At 59.1% G+C, this 23,573-nt stretch overlaps 1 protein-coding gene across 3 annotated transcripts in view; it reads right to left on the bottom strand.

Moving 5' to 3' along the window:
- Positions 1–11,209: 11,209 nt before the first annotated feature.
- Positions 11,210–23,573, bottom strand: part of OLFML2B (olfactomedin like 2B) — a 36,236-nt gene continuing 23,872 nt past the window's right edge. For 2 of the 3 annotated variants that reach the window (XM_045048649.1, XM_011291123.4), the window contains 3 exons: positions 21,726–22,238; positions 12,912–13,088; positions 11,210–12,283 (listed from right to left, as the gene is read on the bottom strand). In XM_045048649.1, the coding sequence (XP_044904584.1) occupies positions 11,682–12,283; positions 12,912–13,088; positions 21,726–22,238 (1,292 nt within the window). In that variant the 3' untranslated portion in view covers positions 11,210–11,681. The remainder of the gene's footprint in view (positions 12,284–12,911; positions 13,089–21,725; positions 22,239–23,573) is intronic. The other variant, XM_045048648.1, reaches the window with a different exon arrangement.

Below are 23,573 nucleotides of genomic sequence, written 5' to 3'. Positions count from 1 at the left end.
GCAAAGTCCGGGGACCCACGACCGGTGTCTTTCGAGGCCAGGCCCTCACTCGTGTTCTGATGTCTATGGAGCAGCGGGAGGGGGGAGCGGGGTTCCAGGGACGAGGAACAAACGTGTCCGCGTCATCAGACAGAAGCGAGACTTAGCAAAGAGCTGGTAAGGAAGGGAGGGGGAGCGGGGAGGGCTGGGGGCGCTGGTGAACACTGGATTCACTTGCGGAGATGATGTCAGACATTCCCCCGTGATGCTAGAACTGGGGAAACGCATGAAAATAACCATGGCTGTGAAAACGGGGCTTTCTGTGAAATGGCACATTCTTGGAAGGAGCGGGAGCGGGGAGGGGGAGGGCCGGGCCAGAGGGGGCGCCGGAGGGAGACTGGCTCCCGGCCTCCAGAGAAGGGGGGGGGGAGGGGACATAACGAGGGATGGTTTGTGCCATTGGCCTGAGGGATGGTGCGGGAGGACAGCTGCTGACCAGAGGAAGCCGAAGCCCCAGAGGGAAGAAGCCAGGAGGGAGAGGAGGAATCGGTGCTAAGAAAACACACGGACTTAAGGGCGCCTGGGTGGCTCCGTAAAACATCCGACTCCGGCTTGTGTCATCATCTCACCATTCGCGGGTTCGAGCCCCACATCGGGCTCTGTGCTGACCGCTCGGAGCCTGGAGCCTGCTTCGGATTCTGTGTCTCCCTCTCTCTCTCTGCCCCTCCCCTGTGCGCGTGCTCGCTCTCTCTCTCTCTCTCTCTCAAAAATGAAAAAACATTAGGGGCGCCTGGGTGGCGCAGTCGGTTAAGTGTCCAACTTCAGCTAGGTCACGATCTCGCGGTCCGTGAGTTCGAGCCCCGCGTCGGGCTCTGGGCTGATGGCTCAGAGCCTGGAGCCTATTTTCCGATTCTGTGTCTCCCTCTCTCTCTGCCCCTCCCCCGTTCATGCTCTGTCTCTCTCTGTCCCAAAAATAAATAAACGTTGAAAAAAAAAAATTAAAAAAAAAAAAATGAAAAAACATTAAAAAAAAAAAACAACGCACCCAGCTCCGGGCCGCGTGGGGGGCTCCCATGACAAGGCTGAGTGGCCGGCTTCTCGCCCTGCAGCCCCTCCGGAAGGGACGAGACACAGCAGAGGGCAGTGCACCCCTGCAGGAGGGCACCGGGCCCCAGGCCAAGGCCACCAGGAAGCCAGGCCCGAGGCAGGTGGGCGAGTCCCGGGCACAGGCGTCGGGCTCCTGTGTAGGGGTGCGGTCCCCCTCATTCTTAGATCTCACCCTTCCCTCCGGGAGGGCCATCCACATGTTAAGTCACACGGAGAAAAACACCCTGCAGATAAAACCAAATCACACAGGCTCTTAAATTCCCAGGTGAAAGGCTTTCTGCCTGCTCTGTGCACTCAGGAGACTTCCCGAGCCCCGGCGTGTCTGCGACCCACGTGCCTGTGACGAGCCGTCTGCTGGGTAAACGTGCCAACCGGGCCGCACGATGCGACGTGGCCCCCGAGATGCGCCCTTTGGCCTGTCCCGAGAGGTGGGCAGGCAGGTCCCCTCCCTGCCTGTGTGACGGCCGGGAGGAGCGGGCCCGGAGACCCCGCCACCCCGTCTGGGGGTTCATGCTCTCCCCACAGGGCTCCTTCCGGAGGGTGTCAACGGAAACGCTGTTGGGGCTCCAGGAGACGCCGTTTGGGGTTCTTGGAAACCGATCTCAATGTCAAGTGCTTTGAGATGCTGAATGTCCTTCCCTAGCCGGCGCTCCTCCTCCCTGGGCACAGCCTTGCCAGGCCAGGCTGCACGCCCCCACCCCCACACCACCGGAGCCTCTGCCCCAGCCGTCCCCTTCCCCTGGGGCATCTCGCCAGCCAGCTCTGAGGTGCCCCGGGATCCGCACAACCTCTGAGCGCCTCGGGAACTCTGGTCAGTGGTTTCCTGTGGGAGAGAGGCCACGGCCTCGGCTCTCCACTTACTGGAAGGCCTCCCTCTCCCCTCTCTGCCTCCCGTCCACCCTGACCACCGGCCTGGCCTCGCAGAGGAACAGAAGTGGACTGGCTTCCCTGGGGGGTAGAGCGGCAGAAAGCCTGGGGGCTGTGACCCGCCGCTGGCCCTTAGTTTTCAGGGGAGGGGAGGGGAGGGGAGGAGAGGCGGAGGGGAGAGGCGGAGGGGAGAGGGGGAGGGGAGAGGGGGAGGGGAGAGGGGGAGGGGAGAGGGGGAGGGGAGAGGAGGGAGAGGACAGGAGGGGAGAGAAGAGGCAGGGAGGGGATGGGGGAAAGAGGGGAGAGGAGGGGAGTGGAGGGAAGGGGGGAGGGGAGGGGAGAGAAGATGAGGGAGGGGAAGAGGGGAGGGGAGGAGGAGAAGGGGTGGGGGGGAGAGGAGGGAGAGGACAGGAGGGGAGAGGAGGGAGAGGACAGGAGGGGAGAGGAGGGGAGGGGATGGGGGAGAGATGGGAGAGGAGGGGAAGGGAGGGAAGGGGGGAGGAGAGGGAAGAGGACGGGGGGAGGCGAGGAGGGGAGGGGAGAGGGGAGAGGAGGGGAGGGGAGAGGAGGGGAGGGGAGAGGAGGGGAGAGGAGAGGAAAGGAGAGAAGAGGAGGGGAGGGGAGGGGGGAGAGGGGAGGGGAGGGGGGAGAGGGGAGGGGAGAGGAGGGGACTCCGGGGTCAGGAGCCCATCTCCTGCAAAGTGGCAGCGTGTAGGACAGTGTGTCCGACAAGAACGCCATAACCCCGGGGTGCCCCGTGAAGGCCGTCTTTTCTGGAAATCCAGCACGGAGGGCAGTGGCCCGTCCGTAACAGGAGACACAAAGGAGTCAGAACTCGGCTAAGGTCTTTAAGGAGGGGGTTCCGCTGCCGACAGAGCGGCTGGAAGGGTCAGCTGACTAAGGGCAACCACAGCCTGAGGGTCAAAGGTCCTTCTGTGCAACCAGAATGGGGCCCTCTGGTGACAGCCTGCCTGTCAGCCCGTCACGTCAGGCCACCACTCTGAGCCAGGCCCCGGCCGAGCCCGGACAGGCCCCCAGAGGCAGAGACGTCCTCCAGCTGCAGCCAGGCTGGCCGGGGACACGCATGCAGGCCTCAGTGGCTGGGAGGCGGCCAGATGTGGTGCGGGCTCGGACCCGGGTGAAGAGGGCGGAGGGGATGGGCACTGTGCCCAGTGAGCCCGGGAGGCCTTCCGGAGGGAGGTGGCTTGGGGCAAGGCCATGGTGGGGGGGGGGGGGGAAGAATTCACCCAGGTAGTGCTGGGGTGGGGGGCACGGAGGATCACCTGCCAGGGCCTCCTCGCAGGGGAAGGGAACAGCCTGAGCAGAGGCAGGAAAGGTGAGCTCCAGCCGCGTGGCCTCCGTGTGGGAGGCCTTTCGTGCCCAGGGGGAGCCAACTCGGCTGGTAGGTAACTTCCTGGATCTCAGAGCACCACTTTGACGCAGAGATTGGTTCTGGACAACCTCAACTGGTCCCTTGACCTTGGATGGCTGTCTCTCAAGAATGCCATGCTCGGAGGAGTTTCCTAGAAAGACCGAGGGGTCAACATGCAAAAAGGGAGTCAGTGCTTCGCTGAAAGTCAAGAGCGTCACTGTCCTCCAACAACCGGAAGGTGCCGCGTGGCCCTCAGACTCACTGGGCCCAGCGGCCCTGGGGTCCAGGGATGCCTTCCACAGCACTTTTGACAAGAGTCCTGGGCTCTGAAGGTCCGGAGGGGCGTCTCAGGGGCCCTTTGAGAAGCGGCAAAGCCAGCGGAGCTAACCGTGATCGAGACCTTCTCTCCAGCCGGGGCTGGTGGACGAGGGGAGGACGCGCTCTGCATGAACGGGGGAGCCGGGCCGGCCAAGGGGTCCGAACGACGAGACACAGCGAACGAGGAGCACTCAAGCTCAGGGGTCTCACTGAGGCCTCTTAGGCAGAGGTGGGGGGTGGGGCACACACAAGGTGCGTGGGCAGAGGACAGACGGTTCCTGAATTCTCTGTCTCGGTCCGGAAACGACTGTGGTACCTCCCCCCACCCAATATCCGCCGGGGCACCTGCTGTGTCCTTACAACCACTGTCTTGTGTCTGAGCGTCTAGGAGCCAGAGATCCCCGATGAGAAAGCCCTCCCCCCTGGGTCTCCGGGCTCAGGCAGGAAAAGCCAGCTTGTCATGGAGCAAGGAGGGAGGAGGGAGGAGGGAGGAGGGAGGAGGGAGGAGCGGGGTTCTTCTGAGGGCAGCGGGCGGACTTGGACTTCCCGGCTTCCTCTCCAGCCCCGAAGTGAGGCTGCTATGTGACTCTGGGAAGTTCACCAGTTTTCCGGCCCGTTCCTGGCACCTGCTGCTGTTGGCTGCACTTTAACCCCCCCCCCCCCCCCAGGCACTACCAAATTCTCCTTGGTGCTCCCAGGCCAGGCCACCTCCTCCAGAGAGAGAGAGAGCTCAGCTGAGGTCACATGGAAAATAACCCCGAGGAGAGCCCTGCTCCGAGCTGCTGTAGCTGATTTCCCTTTGCCCGCCCTCCCTCCCCTACCCCCCACACAGGGAACATCCCCACAGGTCACATCACATGCCCCTACGCATAGGGGTGCCGTGCAGTAAACGTTTAATACGACTCATTTGCATCTGGCGACTCTGGGGGAGCTTGACAAGTACAGAACTCCAGGGACCCCGTGCCACGAGGCGTGTGTCACTGCTGGCTTCCAGACGACAAGCCCTTCCAGTGGGAAAGCTCACGGGGCAGATGAACCTTGCTTTACACCAGAACGCATTCCTGAAGAGTCACAGATGATCGTTTCTGCTCTGCCTTATGCCAGGAAAACAAAACACAAAACCACAGCAAACACGAAGACGGCGAGTTAGAAAACGGGACATTAGAAGCAGAAAATAGAAAAAGATGCTCGGCAGCACTCAGCACCGGGGAAATGCAAACCGACGCTGCAAGGAGTGGTCATCTCTCACCTGTCAGAACGCCAGAATCAACGACTCGAGAAACCAGCGTTGGCGAGGATGCGGAGAAGGGGAACCGTCGTGCGCTGCTGGTGGGAATGCTAATTGGTGCAGCCGCTCTGGGAAACAGTGTGGAGGTTCCCCCCCAGATTAAAACTGGGACTGCTCTATGACCCAGCAATGGCACTACTAGGTATTTATCCAAAGATACAAGGACACCAACTCGAAGGGGTACACGCACCCTTATGTTTTATAGCAGCGTCATCTACGACGGCCACGCTATGGAAGCAGCCCAAGGGTCCATCGACTAATGAATGGATAAAGAAGGCATGATATATACCTACACGCACACAGACATGCACATACATGCAAGGGGACATCACTCCATCAAAAAGAATGCAATCTTGCCATTTGCAGCAACATGGATGGAGCGAGAGTGTCTTAAGCTAAATGAAATAAGTCAGAGAAAGAGAAGCACCCATATGATTTCAATCGCATGTGGAATTTAAGAAACAAAACAAACAAGGAGAACAGGCGGATGGCGGGGCGACTGGGGAAATAGGGGAGGGGGATTAAGAGCACATTTAGGACGACGAGCACCGGGTGACGTATCGTATAGAAGTGTTGAATCGCTATATTGTACGCTTGAAACTAACGAAACACGGTGTGTTAACTATACTGGAATTAAGATGAAAAATTTAATTTAAAATATATAAAACAGGGGCGGCTGGGTGGCTCAGTCGGCTGGGGGTCCGACTTCGGCTCCAGTTATGATCTCACGGTTCGTGGGTTCGAACCCCACGTCGGGCTCTGTGCTGACAGCTCGGAGCCTGGAGCCTGCTTTGGATTCTGTGTCTCCTTCTCTCTCTGCCCCTCCCCAACTTGTGCTCTGTCTCTCATAAAATAAATGAAAAAAAAAATTAAAAAATACATATATAAAATAGAACCGGGAGAGAGTCAAAGACAGCATGGACGCCCTAAGACTCCAATGTGCTCGCTACGGTGAAACACAAGTTGGCCATAAACTCCCCAGCAGCTAGCACGAACAGAGAAGTTCGATTAGTTTCCCAAAGCATCACGTACACACTGAGCTTTGGGACACGGAGTCCTATTTCAAATCCGTGAGTGGAGCTGCTATTCAAGAAGATGTTTGGGGCGGACTTGTGGGTTCGTTTTTTGTCTTTGCGGGGCAGCCCTTCATTTAGGGGAGAGGCCTTTCCTCACTCGGTGTCATCAGGGTGTGGTGTCAGTCACAGAATCCCCGCCCCTTAGGGAGGCAGGCTGTGGACCCCGGCTCACCCATCACATCGGACCCTGGACCCTCCGGGACACCTGCGACCTGAAATGGAGACACCTGGGGGCCACAGGTGGCTAAAGCCGAGTCTGTCACGAGACCATCTCCAGACAACTCCTGCATCCAGCGACGCAGAGCCCCAGACCTGACCTCGTTCTTTCTTCCCATATCTTGAGTTTCCAGGTTTCCCTGGAGTCTGTGAACTTTGCAGATTCTTTCCAATAAAATCCTTTTCGTTTAAGCTCACGAAAGTCTTTCTGTTGCTGACAGCCCACAACTCCTAAAGACACGGGTGCCAACGAATTCACGCGGAATAGGAGAATGCTCTCAGAGAGCAAATACTCATCTTGAGTCGTCTTCTTAGAAAGTCACAATCCAGGACCTTTCATTTGCACGCACAGCGTTCGGGGCTACTGCTGCCCTGTCTGGGGAATTGGATGAGGCCCCCTTTGGCGGTGGGGGGACCTTGAAGACGGTCTGAGTGTGGAGGAGAGGAGGGGGTGGTGGGGAAGGTATTCTAGAAGGGCAGAACCTCGGGGTGTTACAGGAAGTGGGTGGGACCTTTCGGCCCGGCCCCAGGAGACACTAGACCCCACGTTCCCGAGACGGGGCCAGACCGCATGCTGTGTTCTCCAAGGCGACGTCCGGAACTGGGTAGAGACTGAAACTCTTCACCCACATTAAAAGTGCAAAATAAAAACGGAATTGGACTTTTTTCAAAGGGGATGTTTGAGGAGGATTCCTTGGGAGAGATTCTTGGATCCCTACTCTTTCCCTGGGGTGGGGCGAGCCTGCCGGGCTCCTCAAGGCTAAGCGGGGAGAGCGTTAGGTGGACCCACTGAGACACTTCATCCATGTCTCTTATGGTTTGGGGGTCACAGCGGATGAGTGACTAACTCCGTTTGGGGTAGGCTGGGAGGGAGGGAAGGTAGGCTGGCTGTTACGTTTCAGCAAAGATTACTTAGTGGGGGCAACTGCTTCCAGGCTTGGTCAGGGCAAATGGGTTGGACATTGTCTGCGGACCAGATATGGCCACACGTGGGGTCTCTCGGGTCTGGTGTAGAGGGACAGTGATTTTAGCAAAATGCTGCTGGAGGGTCTCACGAAATTCCCAGGGGCAGGGGAAGGGGTGGGCAACCAGGCAGCACGGGGACACTTTCATCCACATGAAAAGCAAAACAAAAGTTGCTTAATGATCACAGCCCTGGAGGCCCTCCTATCAGCCTGACAGTCACAGGGACATCATCAAAGCAAGATCTGTCAGCAGTGGGCTCGACAGGTTTGTGGGAGGGGACCCAGGGGGCAGGTGGAACTGGTATAGGGTGTTTGCGAGACGCCATCACGGGGTGGGGAGGCTGGAGAAGGTCAACGGCCGTCGTAGGGCGGACGTGGAAAATACCAAGAACCAACCGCACAGCATCACCGTGAAGTCTTTGTACCAACAATACTGAACCTGGATGTCATCAAACCTCTAGATCTAACTTCTAGTTTAAAGGAAAAACAGGGGAGAGAGAAACAAAAGAAACGTTTGAAGGAAGCAGTCAGGTCATGTCAGCAAGGGATATTCTGCCGAAAAACCAACATCATTTCTTCAGCAAATCGACGGCAGGAACGGAAAGGGGCAGAAGAGCGGGGAACAAATCTGGACTAAAAGAGATTTGACAACAATTAATACCGGGGCGCCTGGGGGGCTCAGCTGGGTAAGCGTCCACTTCGGCTCAGGTCACGATCTCATGGTTCGTGGGTTCGAGCCCCGCGTCGGACTCTGGGCTGACAGCATGGAGCCTGCTGGGGATTCTCTCTCTCCACCCCTCCCCCACTCAGGCTCACTCTCTCTCTAAAAATAAACAGATTTTTTTTTTTTAAAAAAAGGGTCCTCGAGCTTATATCCCAGGGGACCATCAAGGGAAGTCCAAAAGGAGAGCAGACTTGAGGAATCAAGGACTTTAGCTTTGGGGGGTGATAGCGGCCGGTATTTTTCACTTAGGTTCCTCGCACTGCCTCGTTCGAACCTTCCGCAAACGCTCTCCCCATGCAGGTGGAGGGTGCTCCTGTTTACAGAGGGCAGCCAGGCTCAGAGAGGCTGACTCCAGGTCACGTGAAGGCCAAGTAGGGGAGCCAGGACTCACGCCAGGCACTGGGGGCGGTTCCCTCCAGCGGACATCCGGCTTCACCGCGTGGTAGCCGTCGGGGAAGGCGGTGCCGGGTCGGCCTCAGGTGCGGCGGCCTCACCGAGCGCCTCGAGGCCTGGGCCGTCCCCCACCCCGCTGCCAGCCTCTGGAGGTCTGCCCGCTGAGCCCCTCACCGTCCTCTGCCTCCGCCCAAATGTCCCCTCATCGCACAGACGGTCCCCGAGCTGCCTTTACAAACAGCCACGCCCTCCCCTTCTCCCATTTTTCTCTAGCATCTTTCCCTGCTTGGGACTGGTGCCACCTGTCACCTTACACAGAAACGCATTTCCTCCTCCCTCCCGCTCTAGAACAGAAGCACCCTGAAGTCAGGACTCGGCCAGTCCCGGAGGCTCCATGAATATTTATCGAACGAATACATGCGCACACACGAATAAATGAATGTAAAAAGAGGGATGTTGGTCATTTGTTTCTCTACTTGAGAAAATCACGCTGCTGGGAAGTACTGTAATGGGGGGGGGGGGGGAAGCACACTTGACCCTTAAACAACACGGGTTTGAACGGAGGTGCATTTTTTCCGATACAATACAGCACTGCCCGTGTATTTCCCTTACAATTTCCTTAACATTCTCTCTTCTCTGGCTTCCTTTACTGTGACATACAGCATAAAACGCATATAACATAGCAAAAATGTGTTAATCCACTGTTTGCACTATTGGTAGGCTATTAATAGCTATGTTTTGAGGGAGCCAAAAGTTATAGGTGGATTCTCAACTGCACGGGGGGGGGGGGGGGGGCGGTCCTACTCCCCGCGCCGTGCTGTTGGAGGGTCGAATGTAAATCTGTCTTCCCGTCACTGTCACTATCGAGAGGTGGCAGAGCCCAGAGGAGACTCAGCAGGTTTGAAAGCCGGAAGGCCCCCCCCCCCCCACTTCTACAGGTGAGGGGAAGGCCAAGGTCAGAACTCACCTGGCGTTGCTCTCTCTGCAACCATCTGAGAAACTCATCCTCTGATTCTTCGCGTTTCCAAAGGTGGATCCCATGATGAGGAAGCGGCCTGGGGAGTCCTGCCTGAGCTCAGGGAGGCCGCTTCCGACCACCCGGCCTCCGGCCGGGGTCACGCTCCGCACAGGCCCGACCGCCTTCCTCTTCGTCCTCCTTCCGGCCTGTGGGAGCTGAGCCGCTGCCCACCTGGCCCCAATGGGCCGTGGGGCCCGAGGGTAATGAGCTCACACACACACGAGCTGCAGCTGGCACCCCAGGGGCCGGTCCTCGAGGCTCTTGGCTGGAGGGCCAGCGGGTGAGGACGCCCCACAGAGGGGCCGGGAGAGTGCCGCTCGGATCCGGATCCGTGGCCAGGTGTTTCCAGGTCGGAGAGTCAGCGAGGGGGCGGGGACGTGCCCTTCGCACCTGCTGACCACCTCCCCCCCGGGGCCCGGACCTCGACGTGGCCAGTCAGGGCAGCCACTCCCCCGGCCCAGGCAGCACCACTGTCCCCTCCCACCTAGAGGCTTCTCAGGCCAGGGCCCGGCTGGCCGGGGGATGCGGCCTGTGTCCCGGGATCCCGCGCCCCCACCTCGCGAGCTGGGCCCCTCGGAATTAATTCTTTGGCACCACAGCTGGGCCCTGACCGAGCCTCCACCCCTCCTGACTGCCCCCGGTTGCCGGTCCTGTCGCCCGGCCCCGAAGGCCACTCTGTCCCGGAACCCTGGGGTCTGAGGCCTTTCCGGACACCGCAGGGCAGGCCAGCTTTGAGGTTGGGGCTGAGGCTTAGACAGGAAGCAGCCCGGGAGCCCTGGCATCGTGAGGACAGCAGCAAAGAGCCGAGGCCAAGGGTGAGGCATAGGTCACAGGGGGCAGATATCCCGCACCGGACTCGGCCGGCCGCCCAGCGACGAGGTCGCCAGGAGTGGGTGGTGGGACGGGCCCCGGTCCAGCAGGCTGGCAACCGTCAGCACGTCACTTTGCAGGGACGGACGGAGAAGCGGACGTTTTCATGCGTCACCCCGGTGCCTCAGAGCAGCCCTGCCTGGAGCTCGAGCCTCTGCTACGGTTTCCAAGCCGGGGCCCGACCAGAACACCTGTGCCCCCCTCCCGCCGAGCGGGGCTCTGGACACGGGCACCAGCCGCCGTCTGTTTGAACCCTGGACACGCCACCTCTCTCCCTCTAACCCTCCTGCGGCCGCCAAATCTGGCGGGCACCTGCATTTGCTGAGGAAACTTTACCCACGCAGTCCCGGGACAGAGAAGTCACTGGGTGCAAGTGGAGGGCGGGGTGGGGGTGCAACCACCTGGCCACACAGGGAGGCTGGCCGCAGCCCGGGGATGACCACGCGGGCCGTGTGTGCGTGTGTGTGCGCGTGCGCGCGTGCGTGTGTAGGGGGCACCTGAGGTCTGTACAGAAGGACTCTCCAGGCAACTGCTCCCCCAACGGTGGGGGGCAGGGGAGGTGGGGACAGCGTGGTGACATGATGTGCCTGACTTCCAACCTCATCCTTACGGTCGGCCCTCTTCCCACAAACTCAGGAGTCACCTGTCGAGGCTTCTCCGTCTGTTTTGTGTCATGAGGAGGCCAGCGCAGGCCGGTGGGCTCAGCGGCGTCTGGAGAGGGGCCCGGGCCTTCCCTTCCTGCACACGCTTCCCGGCAGGGGCGGGGGGGGGGGGTGCTGCTTTCAGAGCGGGGCCGAGTCCCCCCCCCCCCCCCCCAGGGGAAGGTGGGCAGGGAAGCCCCGCGGAATGGGAACATTCACCACGAGGATGAGGAGGGGGAGGCGGACTGAGCAGACTGATCAGGCTGCGTCCAGACCCCCCTCAGCAGGGGAGGTGGCTCAGGGTGGGTACAGCTCCGAGGGACAGGATCGACCCTGCCGGACACAGCCACGAGGAACAAAAACGCGTTTGGGGGGTGGTTTTACATTTCCTCTTTATTAAAAAAAAAAAAAAAAAAAAAGCATTTTTCTGGGTTTTTAAAACTTCTCCAATACATAAAAATTTTCCCGCCCCTTAACGCTTCTTTCTCGCCTCCTTCACCCTGCTCCTGGGGCCTTCGGCCTGCAAGACCCGGATGGAGAAACCTTTCCAACGGCCAAGATCCGGGAGCTGGAGGGGCGGAGGGTTTGAAGGAAGGTGGTTCCTGGTCAGAAGGAGAAGTTCATTTGCACACAAATATAAACCGTGGAGGATGAGACCAGCACATACGCGTATGGATCGATCTACAATCCACTTAAAAAAAATAGACCCGAACTGTCATTTTACAACTGCAATATTATACAAAATATTATATATTTTTTAAACAACACACACCCACCCACACACGCGCGCACGCACGCACACAAGGCGCCGGGGGCCCCTCTGCACTTCCGCACGTGGGGACGGGCGTCAGTAGGCGAAGATGACGTGGTAGGTGACCTGGTGCCCATTGTCCCAGGCGTAGAGCAGGCGGTCCTTGGGGTTGTAGTCTATCTGCGTGGTGTACGAGTACTCGTTCTCAAACAGCAGCCGGGGCACGATCTGCGTGTTGGTGTGGGTGTCGAAGGCGTAGGAGATGTTGGCGTTGCGCTGGTTGTGGCTGTCCACGGCGTACAGCACCCCGCAGATGACGAAGCAGTTGCCGTACAAGTGCCGCCGCAGCCCCGTGCGCCACGTGGTCTCCTTCTGCGTGCTCAGGTCCGCGGCGTTGAGCTTGCTCAGCACGATCACCTCCTGGCTGAAGCCCTCCTCGTCCAGGGCCGGGTAGATGAGCCACAGGCCGTTCTCGTCCACGGCGAAGTCCACGTCCGAGTGGCCCTGCCACCGCCAGGGCGTGGCCTCCTCGTAGGCCACGTCGTGGAGCATGGCCCAGGCGGCCACGAAGCGCTGCTTCAGGTCGTACTTGATGATGTTGCGGGTGAAGGCGCGGTTGTAGTAGAAGGCGCCGCCGTACACCACGTGACCCGTGCCGATCCAGCTGTAGGGCAGCTTGTAGGAGTTGCTCCAGCGACCTGGGGGGGGGGGGGGGGGGGGGGGAGTGTGATGGGACCCGCCAGCGGCTAGGGGTCCGGGCCCTGGGGCTGCGTCTCCGCTCTGCCACTTTCGGGGGGGGGGGGGGAGGGGTTGGGGAGGGGGAATAGGGGGAAGGGCAGTGTGATGGGACCCGCCACCGGCTAGGGGTCCGGACCCGCGTCTCCGCTCTGCCACTTATGGGTTTCGTCCAGCACACGGCGAGCCTCCGCACGCCCGCCCACCACCCGGAGAGAAGGCGGCCCACTCCCCTCGCCTGGCGGTTTCCAGTCCCGGGGCGCTAACCCACAAGAGCCCGGCCCGCACCCCACCCCACCCCGCGCCCTGGGAGGGGGAGGGGCTGTCACCACCGGCCCCCTCCAGTCCACGTCCCAGGAGCTGTGCGCAGGGAATGAGGGGCGGGCAGAAGTGGGCCCTCCCGCGACCAGGAAGGACCTCTCGCCACCGGAAGGAAGGCGGAAGGCCCTTCTCATCCGCCCCCTGCTTCCGGAGATCTGGCCGCGATGGAAGCAGGAGGGGGGAGGGCGCCCACGAGGGCCTGCGATGGAAGTAGGGGTGGGGGCGGGGGGGGGGGGGGGCAGAGGCACCCACGGGGCCCGCGGCCTGTACCCTGTTTGAAGTTCTCCAAGTTCCGGAACTCCACCAGCGTGTTGCCATAGTAATAGTTGGTGACGTAAATCCGCTCATCCTTGGCCAGGGGGTCCTTCATCCAGGCCCCTTCGTTCCGCCCGTACGTGTTCTGGGTGATCGGTCCCGTGATGGTGGACAGGGTGTCCTTGCACCTTCCTGATGGAGACAGGGACGAGGGGCAGGGGTGAAGGGGGACCTGAAGCCAGTGCCCCCCTCCCGGGTCTGACCCCGTGCGGCTTCAGCGGCCTTCGAGGCGCCCAGAGCCGAGACGCCTCGACATCGTCCGCTCCTCCTCCCGTCGGTCCTGCGCTCTACTCACTCCGAGCCACCTGCTGCCACCATCCCCACTGCGTTAATGTCCCCGTGCGGGCTTGTCAGCCCTACAGACTCCTCCCTCAAGGATCTAAGCTCCAGAGTTCTCTTCTGACACCACAGCCTCCTGTGAAAAACCATCCTACTTCTACTGGATTCCATCTGTTCCCACCGTGCTATGAACGAGCCTCTCCGGGACGTCATTTCTCTGCTGAGTGACCCTGGTGCCTCCCCCTCCGCCCTCTAGGTCTCCCCCACCTAGAACGCGAGCACCGCGGGAGGCAGGCAGGGGGCTTCCTCCTCCCCCACGGTCCTCAGGATACAGCATCTGGGTGGATACGTGGCAGCTGGGGAAGCCCGACCAGAGCTGAGCAACTTGCCTACTGTCTGTGACAGGGACGCGGGGCTCCACCAGCCGCTGAGCTGCCCAGAGGCATCTGGCCAGGCTGTCTGGGGCCAGGTCAGTCCCGGTTGAACAGTGGCTGTTGGTGCCCCTGAGGCCCACCCCCTGGGTCCTGGAGAGCTGCCCTCAAGCCCGTGCCCCTGTCGCGATGGTGGGCAAGATGCCAGGGTCCCCTTCTGGGGAGCTGGGGGAACAGGGGACCCAGCTCCACGTCAGGAGCTGCTTGGCTGTAGGTGCCCCTTCTAAGCCAAGTCTGCCTTCGTGGGACAGGTGCTCAGTAACGTACCCCTGATGGGCTCTCTGGAGTGACCTCTTGTGCCCAGGAGGGGCCCTAAAAGGCCACGGGAGCCACGCTGAGTTCTAGACCAAGTGGAAAGCCTGCCGTGCTTAATACGTAGTGTTGTTATGTAGTGAGCGCAGCCCTCCCAGATACTGAAATGATGTGCGACCACTGAGGACGTGTTCTTTCTGTCCCCGCACTGGTGGGTCAGGGAGGAGGTGGGAAGGTGAATCCAGCCCTCACACGGCCCCCCGTCCTGCTCCTCCCGGCCAAACACCCCCACCTGCCATCAAGACTGGAGTGCACATGGGCAAGAGTGATAAGAGTAACTGGTCCCTGACGTTCACCTGGGACAAAAAACAAAGGCCTACAGTTCAGATTCAGGGTGCTCTCGATTCCAGGCCACCCTCATTTCCAAACTGCTCCGATCCGTTCCATCCATCCTGCTTCCCCATCAGTGGGCTGAGGAAGGAGCTCGAGCTGGCAGGACAGGCAGGCACCGTGCCCTTGGCCCCGGGCCCGGGGCAGCAGGCGGCCGGAGGTGGGATGAACATTGTTTCCCAGGCGGGCCCCGCGGTGGGGTGCAACTGGCAGGCTTCAGGCAGCTCTGTGTGGGGTTCATTAGGTCCCGATCTGACAGAGCGGGGAGGGATTCGGTCTCCGTTAGACAAACAACAGAGCCGACCAGCCAAAGCCTCATTCCCCCACATCTGAGCTCATCTGTTCAAGACAATAAACCAGAAGGCTAGAGCCGAGCCCAGGCAGCGGCGTCTGATGGAAAATATCTCCTTCCCTGGCGCCGACCGGGGGTGCCGGCTGATAGGTGGGGAGGCCGTGCTTCCTCTGCGCGGAGGTGAGCCCTCGTGTGCCACCCCCAGGGAGGAGCACTTCTCGTGTCCCCTCTCTGACCAGACTCAGGAACTGCCGATGAGCTCCCGGGAGCCAGGACTCCTCTGAGTTTTTTGAAACACTAGGGTGCCCTGGGCAGCCCGCTAAATCCCTACAGGTCCCGTCTGAGCCCCGAGGCTCTGCTGCGGCTCCCGAGGTGGGGGCGGGGGCGGGGGAGGCTTTAGAATCTGTCCCAGGTTTGGAGCCAGAGGCCTGGCCTTGGTCTTGGCCCTGCTACTGACCCCAGAGTCTGTGTTACCTCCAAAATGTCATACAGCCTTAATTTCTTCTGCAGTAAAGCGAGCGTAATATATGTCCTACCTACTTCACAAAGGTGCTCGGAGAGAATCCACTCCGATGACGGCACGGTAGGCTGAGCCATGGCCCCAAAGACACCCAGGTCCTAACCCCTGGAACCTGTGAATGTGACCTAACATGGCAAAAGGGACTGTGCAGACATGATTAAGTCAAAGATCTCGAGATGGGGATATCCCGGATTTTCCGAGTGAGTCCCCAATGGCTCAGCAACTCCCTTATAACAGGGAGGCAGGAGATTTGACAGGAGGAAGCATGAGGGACGCAGCCGCCAAGCCAGGAAAGGCAAGATAGGGATTCTCCCTTGGAGCCTCGGGAAGGAATCGGCCCTCCAACATCTTGATTTTAGCCCCCGTGAGACGCATTCCAGACTTCTCACCTCTAGAATGGTCAGAGAACAAATTTCCATTGTTTAAGCCACTAAGTTCGTGGCAATTTGTTACAGGAGACATGGAAACTGAGGCGGATGGAGTCGGCTCTGGAGTCAGGCGTCCCTACCTCTGTAGTTAGACGGAGTCCCAGCTGGCAGGCACCCAGGACCTCAGATAGAGGGACACGGGCCAGCAGGAGGGCAGAAACAGCGGGCACACACACGCGGTTTCAGAGCACTTGAAAACATGTTCAAGGTCAGTAAAACCATGAGGCCCAGACCCATCACCGCGGCCTGAGAACTGGGGCCGTTCGGACGCTCCTGCCCTTGGCAACAAACTGTCAGCCTCGGAGGGAAGACGCTTCGTGTTAACAACTCTCTTCAAGGACAGGGAGAGAAAGGCGGGAGGAAGTTCAAAGGAGCCACAGGGGAGACGGGCTCTCTGTGACTCACGTTACAAGCGTCCCCCGCGCTCAGTGACGGCAAACGTGTACGAAACCCTCTCTAGGTATCAGCCCCTTTAATCAGACACTTCGGTGGCTCTCCTGCGCAGGGTCCCAGGGGCTGAAAACAAGGGGCTCCTCTCCTGAACACATGCACCTCCCGCCCCCGAGAAAGGCACCGCATGCCACCCAGTCACCACACCAGGGTCCTGGTCCCTCCTGCTGTCTCCTCCTCCCCCACCTGCAGGTGGCTGTCTCCCACCTCTCCCTCTCCCCGCCTTTCCCCTCCCCACCACTGTGGCTTAGTTCAGACCTCACTGCCTGTTTCCGGGGTCACTCCAGTTACCCCGCTGGCCTCTCTGGCTCCTCTCTGCCCCTTTCCACCTCCCCTGCCCCGTGGTCACGGGCTGTTTTCTGCTTAAACCCTTAACCCGCCATCGCCATCACCGGCCACCGTGGGACGCTGAATCAGCCCCTATCCCGGCACGCCTGTCCTCCTGCAGTCTATCCCTGCCCCCGCCGATCCCCACCAAACTCTGGTGGCTCGGGGGGCCAGGCGGGGACAGAAACAGGTGAAGCGGGGGGGGGGGTGTGTGGGACGACAGGCAGCAATATAGAGGCCATGGTGGGTTGGGAGAGCAGCTGGCCCAAAGGCGTCCAAACTCAAGGCTGTAAGAACATCCTGGGATGAATTCAGCCCTCTGGCCACCACACTAACTGCTTGTGTTCGCGGGCTGCCCTCTCGGGGTGCACAGGCCTTCGTGGCCTGTGATCTCTGTGCCATCACAGCGGGCCCCCGCTAGGAAGGGGCCGCCCTGGCTTTAACGCTCTGCTGTCACCATCCTGACGCTCTTGATAATTTTACCTGTGACCTTGTTTCTAGAAGCAAAGTCTAACAGGACCGTGGAGCGCGTGCACGTGTACAGGAGCACGCAACACGTGTGTGTCTGCCTTCCTCGTCACCCGTTTGCACACGGCATTTGCTGGGTCTGATGGACACAGGACTCCGGGGGACCCACCGTGCACAGGGGTTCAGCCAGACTCGGGTGAGCGCGTTGCCCCCACGGCGGAGCCAGGGGACCCGCGGCCCCAGAGGCCGTGCTTTCCCCGGGAGCCAGGACTTAGCGGAACGTAGAAGACAGTGGCGCATTCAGAAACGTGAAAAACCAAGTAAAGGGCCCTGTGTTATTTCTTGTGTTACTTCCTGGGATTAGCCAACGACCGACAGCCGGTCTTGTTAGCCTTCCCCGCCCAGCGGGCTGGAATGGCGCGTCCTGCCATCACGCGCACCTACCAAGAAGGAAAACAAAAGAGCCGAGCGGGCTCGTGCGGCCTTGCACCGGCCTGCTAAGAACAGAATCCGCCTGCATGAAGGGGCTGTGACGTAGGAATTGCGTCATTCTGGTGACTTCCACACGGGAGTTAAAAGATCTTACATTCGCATTTAAAACTGATGTTTCACAATGTAAACGTGAATGGTAAAACTCACGCGAGTAATTTGAATCTTTAGTATTTCTTCACTTACACTGGCACGAAATAGCAAAGAAAAACAGCATGAGAGAGACAGAGAGAGAGAGAGAGAGACAGAGTCACCGCAGAAGAAAGGGAAAAGCTTCTATTCACTACCTCTCGTGACGCCCCACCCCCCGCGCTCTCATTCCGGACGAGGCTCCACAAGTCACTGGCCGCCCCGACCATGACCATGCCGCTCCCGCAGCCCCACCTTCCTGCTCGGCCCGGCCAGTTCTTCCTCATCCTTCGGGACGGCCGGTCCAGCTCTCTTTCCAGGAGAGAGTCCCTCGGACCCAAAGCACCCCATGCATCCCTCCGCCAGAACTGGAACGATGTTCACGGGTCCCAAACACGAGCGGGGACGCTACCTCGCCTGAGTTGTGAACGCCTCCTGCACCTGCCGCCAACCTGCTGAACACCTGCCTTCCACTGGGCATCTCAGGTCCCGCCTCAACAGCTCCCTACCACTTTCAGAGTTGACGCTGTGATCCCTTTTGTCATCAGGCCCCTGTCCCTGTTCCCCCCCAGCATGTGCCCTTGCCTGGGGGGCTTCCTTCACGCCCCCAGGCAGGTGGCTCTGCCTGCAGGGGCTGCTCTCCCCCCACCCCGGGGGTGCCGTATGCTGCTGGCCATGCCTGGAGATGGGGGTCCACAGTCAGAGCTGCTGTCGGCTTTGGCCGGACCAAGAACATCCCCATGTGCACGGCTCCCTCAGGCCACACTAGCCACTTGTCCCCGCCTAGTCCCCCTGGGACGTGAAAACAGCTCCCGCCCTTTCCGGCACCAAATGAGCCTTTTCCTGGCAGAGAGGTGAGGACTGGATTCCTCAGCCCCTTACAAGGAAGCCTCCACTGCACACTCCTGCTTCTAGGCCCAGGGCTCCTACTTGTGACTGAGGTTCCCTGTGGCTTCAGGGGGCCGCTTAGGTGACTGGGGACAAAGCAACTGACAGCAGAGTGCCCGTGGGGTCAGGGAACGAGCCTGTTAGGTGGCAGGTGGCAGGTGGTGACTGGGGCAGTTCCTGTCCGGGCACTGCGGGGGGTCTGGCCAGCACTGCTCCTGGCCCGTCAGCACCACCTTCCTCACGCAGCCCAGACCGGCACCCCCTGATACGTGGCAGGCAGGGCTGGTCACCCCACCCCTAACCAGAGGGCCGCCAGACCTCGGGGACTGTTAGTGTCTCGGGCTTGTGGGGGAGACCGGTCTTCACAGATCGGGTTTCCTGGGTTCAACGAGGAGACGGGCTCTCACGGGTACTGTCGTCATCCTGACGGTCCCCTTGTCTGCTCCTCCTCTCTCCTTCCCCACCCCAAACCAGCCCCATGGAAAATCTTGAATCAGGAGCTGCAGCTGTTGGAGTCTGGGGCTCTGCAGAGCCTGGTCCACGTGGCATAGGCTTTTCTTCCTCTGCAGGAGCCTCAACAGCCATCCCCAGGCCCCAGGTTGGTGGCTGACCCCTCCCCAGGCTGCAGGGACAGTGGCTGACCCCTCCCCGGGCCCCAGGATGGTGGCTGACCCTTCCCTGGAGAGTTGGCAGCATCTTTCCTCTCCTGGTCCTACAGTGAGTAGACTTTAGCCAAGGCTTGTTTTCATAACCAAACGTTAATTCTGATTTACTTGTTTTTGGAGTTTTTCTGAAAGGTTTACAATTCTCCTGAGGATCATGGTAGACATTTTAGGACATCACAAAATCAGATTTGGAAAACATGGCATAGGACGTTCCTTTTAAAAGCAGCCCCATTTAAAACTGCATCTCAAATAGCTCAACATCAAAATTGCCAGACTCATTAAACAGCAAACAGCCTCCACGGGCAGCACACTAGTAGCCTGTGTCGGTTTCAGCCAAATGGTTTTTATTTACCTGCAACTAGGACACGTGGGCGCAACCTGGTCTAACTCAGCCGGGCACAGACAAGCAGGGGTCTGCAGAGAAGGTTCCGGAAAGGAAATCCCATCCACACTAACAACAGCTCGAGGGAGCCACCTGACAGTGATAAACGATTAAAAATGATCCCCCAAAACGAGCCAGCCAAGACCACGCCGCCGGAGACACAGAACTTTCCTCTCTCTGTGCCCCCCTCTCTTTTCACCCCTCAGTGTTCGGAGAAAACACCACATGTATGTTCACATCCCTGTGTTTTCTCTGCAGTGGACTCCAGAGGCAAGGTTTTTCTTCTGGAAAACCCTCTGGGCCAGTCTTTAGGCAGACCCTTATATCCTCTATGTGCCAAGGTCATTCTGGTTAAACAGAATACTGAACAGCAAGAGAAAATGATTTCCCACCTCCGGCTCCCACCAGGTAAATGGCCACGAGGACGCCAGGTTTCTCCCGTCTGGGCCTCAGCATCTCAGACAGGCTACTGGAGGTGGACAGAGTCCTAAGAGCCCTAGAAAGGCACGTGTTGGCAGCTACACTGGGGGCAACCACCCGCGAAGGCAGGCACAGCAGAGAACCCCACTCCTGGCTAGGAAGTCACCCAGGGAAGAGCTCTCAGGCTGATAAATAGCATCGCTGAGGGCACACAGGTGTGCAGGTTCACCTGTAGCCTGTCTTCACCGTCAGTATCTGAGCCACCCGTGGAGGGACAAGTCTTCTGGACGAACTGTCCCTCCCACTCAATGGGGAAGCGGTGGGGGTACAGGGGCACCGGGGAGCTCACTCCATTTGGGGGGGTATACAGTGCTGATCTCAGGGCCTGTGGTCCCATGAGCATGGTCAAGGCCGCCCAGAGCCAGTGCGGAAGTGGAAAGCTCGGGCTCAGACCCCAGGACGTTCTGCAGAAATTGGGTAGGACCTGTGGCTTCAGGATGGACTTTCCACGCAGTAAGGAGCCGCCGTCTACACTGTGGTCAGCTTGCTTCCGCCACGGAAGGGAAAGGAAAGGAAAGGAAAAAAAATGTTCTCTCCTGTTCCCACCCCAACCTCTGCGGCCCAAGAACTGCCTTCTTCTCAAGGTTCATGAGATTTTGCCCTGGGGTCTATTTTTCCTGGATATTTCCCTGCTCCCACTCTGCCATTATTCTGGGATTTTCCCCCAAGAAGAATCTCGTGCCGTATCATGGCCTGATAAACCTACCGCAAACAACAACAACAAAAAGCCATAGGATTTCACGCAGACGACAGTCTTTAGCAGATTTCTGATTTCATGTGAGACCCACAGAAAGGCAGGGATTTGGCCAAGGTCACACAGCTGTCAGCGGCCGGGACCAGACTACAACCCAGGTGTTTGCTCCCGGCAGGTGCTCTGTCCACCACCTGGTCCGACAGCAGCTACCAGCACCTTGTTGGGAGGAGGGAACGGGAAGAAGGAAGACCCAGGCAGAAGGCAAACCATGTCTTCTGCAAAGCTCGTGCACTTTTCAACAAGCATTTTGATGAAACTATGATTCAACAGTGTTTTCATTCACTACCCGTGGTGACTTAACTAAAGTTGGGTGTCGTTCTCTTTGGGAGAGGCACCTGTGGCTCCCACCTCCTTCTGTTGTCGACTTTCCCCCACCCCGTGTCCCACGGTTCCCAGAGTCCTCCTGTGGCCGCGGAGCCCCCAGAAGGGGGCACAGAACAGGGCTGCACTCCTCCATGCTTCTGGGACACGTTCCGCTCCTTTAGGCCCAACAGTCAGAACGCTTCCCTTTCTCTCTTTAGAAAACTCCTGCTCATCCTTCAAAACCCAGCTCCAATGACGCCCTCCTCGGGAAAGCTCCCCCGACCTTCTTGGCATCCGGGCCAAGCTGGTGCTCCCCTTTCCACTCCTCTGTTCCTCCTCTGTGAGCGCATTTGCCACACGGGGCTGCGATGTCCCCGCGCTCTCCAAGGCCGCCGCTCGTGATCCCCACGCTCTCCAAGGCCGCCGCCCGTGAGATCTGGCCCTGGGGCCCGTTGTACTAGTTACTCCCCTGCCCCCTCCCTGACCCCACAGATAGGAACCCCTTGTTATTTCACGGCCTGGCAAACCTCCTGCAGAAAACTTAACTCAGTCATTGCCAAAGACCCAGTCCCCACTACAGGAAAGCACACCAGTGTTTACAAAACTGACCAATGCAGGCGGGGCCCTGGCTCCGCTGACTTCGATTTACTCTGGAAAGGAGCTTCCCACCGGGCTCGCCGGCCACACTAGGAACGCATAAACCCAGGGTCAACCTGCGGCACTGGCCGAAGATGCAACTCCACTCACTCTCCTTTCCGGAGAAGTCTGACCATCTGGCTCCTGTCTCTCCATTCAACCTCTCCCGTGTGAGTGGGAGACAGGGCCAGGCAGAAGGAACTCACCTATGACATTCCGGATGTCATCCTCCTCCTCCGGGCTCAGGGTGGGGCTGGCGGAGGCCCCGCCCTGCCCCGTGGCAGCGTCTCTCCCCAGCGGGTCTGTCTGGACTGTGGTGGGAGGCACCAGGGCCGTGGGTGGAGCCTCGGTAAATGCGTCCCCAGAGGCCCCTGGCACGGAAGGTGAGGCCGGAGGCTGCTGGGTGGCTGTGTGGGCCACGGTGGTGGCTGGGACCTGAGTGGAAGGTTCCAGGCCTGCCCCCGTCGTGGGACCTGGAATCACGGAGGAGGTCTGGAGCGGGTCTGGGAACCGCGTCGCTGAGGGGGACAGGGTGGGGTCGGGGGAGCTGGGATCTGAGGGCGAGGCCGGGGCCGAGGTCTGCATGTGGGTCGTGCCGGTGGTGCCCTGGTGGGTGGTCACCGGCCTCCGGGGGGCGCTGGTCAGCAGGTCGTTGTGTCTCAGAAGCTGATCTTCAATCAGCAGATCCACTCCGTTGTCCCCACTGAAAAACTCGTCTTCTGGGAAACAAACAGAAGGTCATCTGTGATTCGGGCGGAGGAGCACTGTCAGGCGGGCAAGACTATGCGATATTCGGCAGATTAATAACAAGGTTTCTTTCCTCGACATGACGGCCTGATTCAGAGATGCAGCCCTGTTGGGACTGCAGAAGAGGCAGGTAGGAAGCAGCGGAGATGGGAGGGCTCTGCATCTCCTGGAGGGTCTCTGAACAGACCGCCTCTGAGCTCCACCCGGTCTCTGGCGCACCGGGAGGACGCACAGCCACGACCTGAGCTGGAGGAAGTCACCCCACCCATGTCCACTCCCCTGGCAGACGCATATGGAGCACATTCAACAACGGTGAGCAGTACAAACATCCTTCCCCTTCATGGAGCTTCTGTCCAATGGTGCAGACACTAAACAATAGACAGCGCACTTACAGTGCTTGGGGGAGAAAGTCGAGGGGGGTGAGGCATGCCCTGGAGCAGGGAGGCGAAAGGAGACTTCCAGTAATGGATAAAGTGGTCAGGAGGGAGATGAGCAGAGGCCCTAAGGAGGTGAAAGAGTTGGCCAAGCAGCCATCAGAGGAAGAGTATTCTGGGGAGAACAGCAGCAGTGCAAAGGCCCTGAGGCCAGAACCTGCCTGCGAAGGCTGAGGAGCAGCCAGTGTGGAAGAAGCAGAGGGTGTGAGGGGAGAGTAACAGGTGACATCAGGGAGGACACAGGAGCCACGTCACATTGGGTTTGGCTGCTGTTTGGACTTGAGTTCTTCTTGTGCATGAAATGGGGGACTGTGCACGGTTTTGAGCAGAGAAGGAATATGAGGAGGCAAAGATCTCTTAGGACACAAAGTCTAACCACAGATGAAATAAACAGAGAATTGCATTTCATCTGTTTGTTAAAACCACCATTAAGGAACTGAAGCCATGGGCAGGGCAAAAACGTTTGCAGTACATACAATGAACAAAGGACTTGTTCCAGAATATGTAAAAGAAAAAAAAATCCCATAAGTCAGTAATTTAAAAAGACAGGGGCACCTGAGTGGCTCAGGTGGTTAAGTGTCAGACTTCAGTTCAGGTCACGATCTCACAGTCCGTGGGTTCGAGCCCCACGTCGGGCTCTGTGCTGACGGCTCAGAGCCTGGAGGCTCCTTCGGGTTCTGTGTCTCCCTCTCTCTCTCTACCCCTCCCACATTCATGCTCTGTCTCTGTCTCAAAAATAAATAAACATTAAAAAAAATTAAAAAAAAAGGCAACAAACATGGTTAAAAATGGGCAAAGGGCACCTGGGTGGCTCAGTCGGTTGAGCGTCCGACTTCGGCTCAGGTCATGATTTCATGGTTCGTGGGTTCGAGC

Source organism: Felis catus, chromosome F1 (genome assembly GCF_018350175.1).
Source record: "Felis catus isolate Fca126 chromosome F1, F.catus_Fca126_mat1.0, whole genome shotgun sequence".
NCBI classification, from domain to species: Eukaryota; Metazoa; Chordata; class Mammalia; order Carnivora; family Felidae; genus Felis; species Felis catus.
The sequence above is the reverse complement of the archived record's forward strand: the minus strand, read 5'-3'. Positions and strand labels throughout refer to the sequence as shown.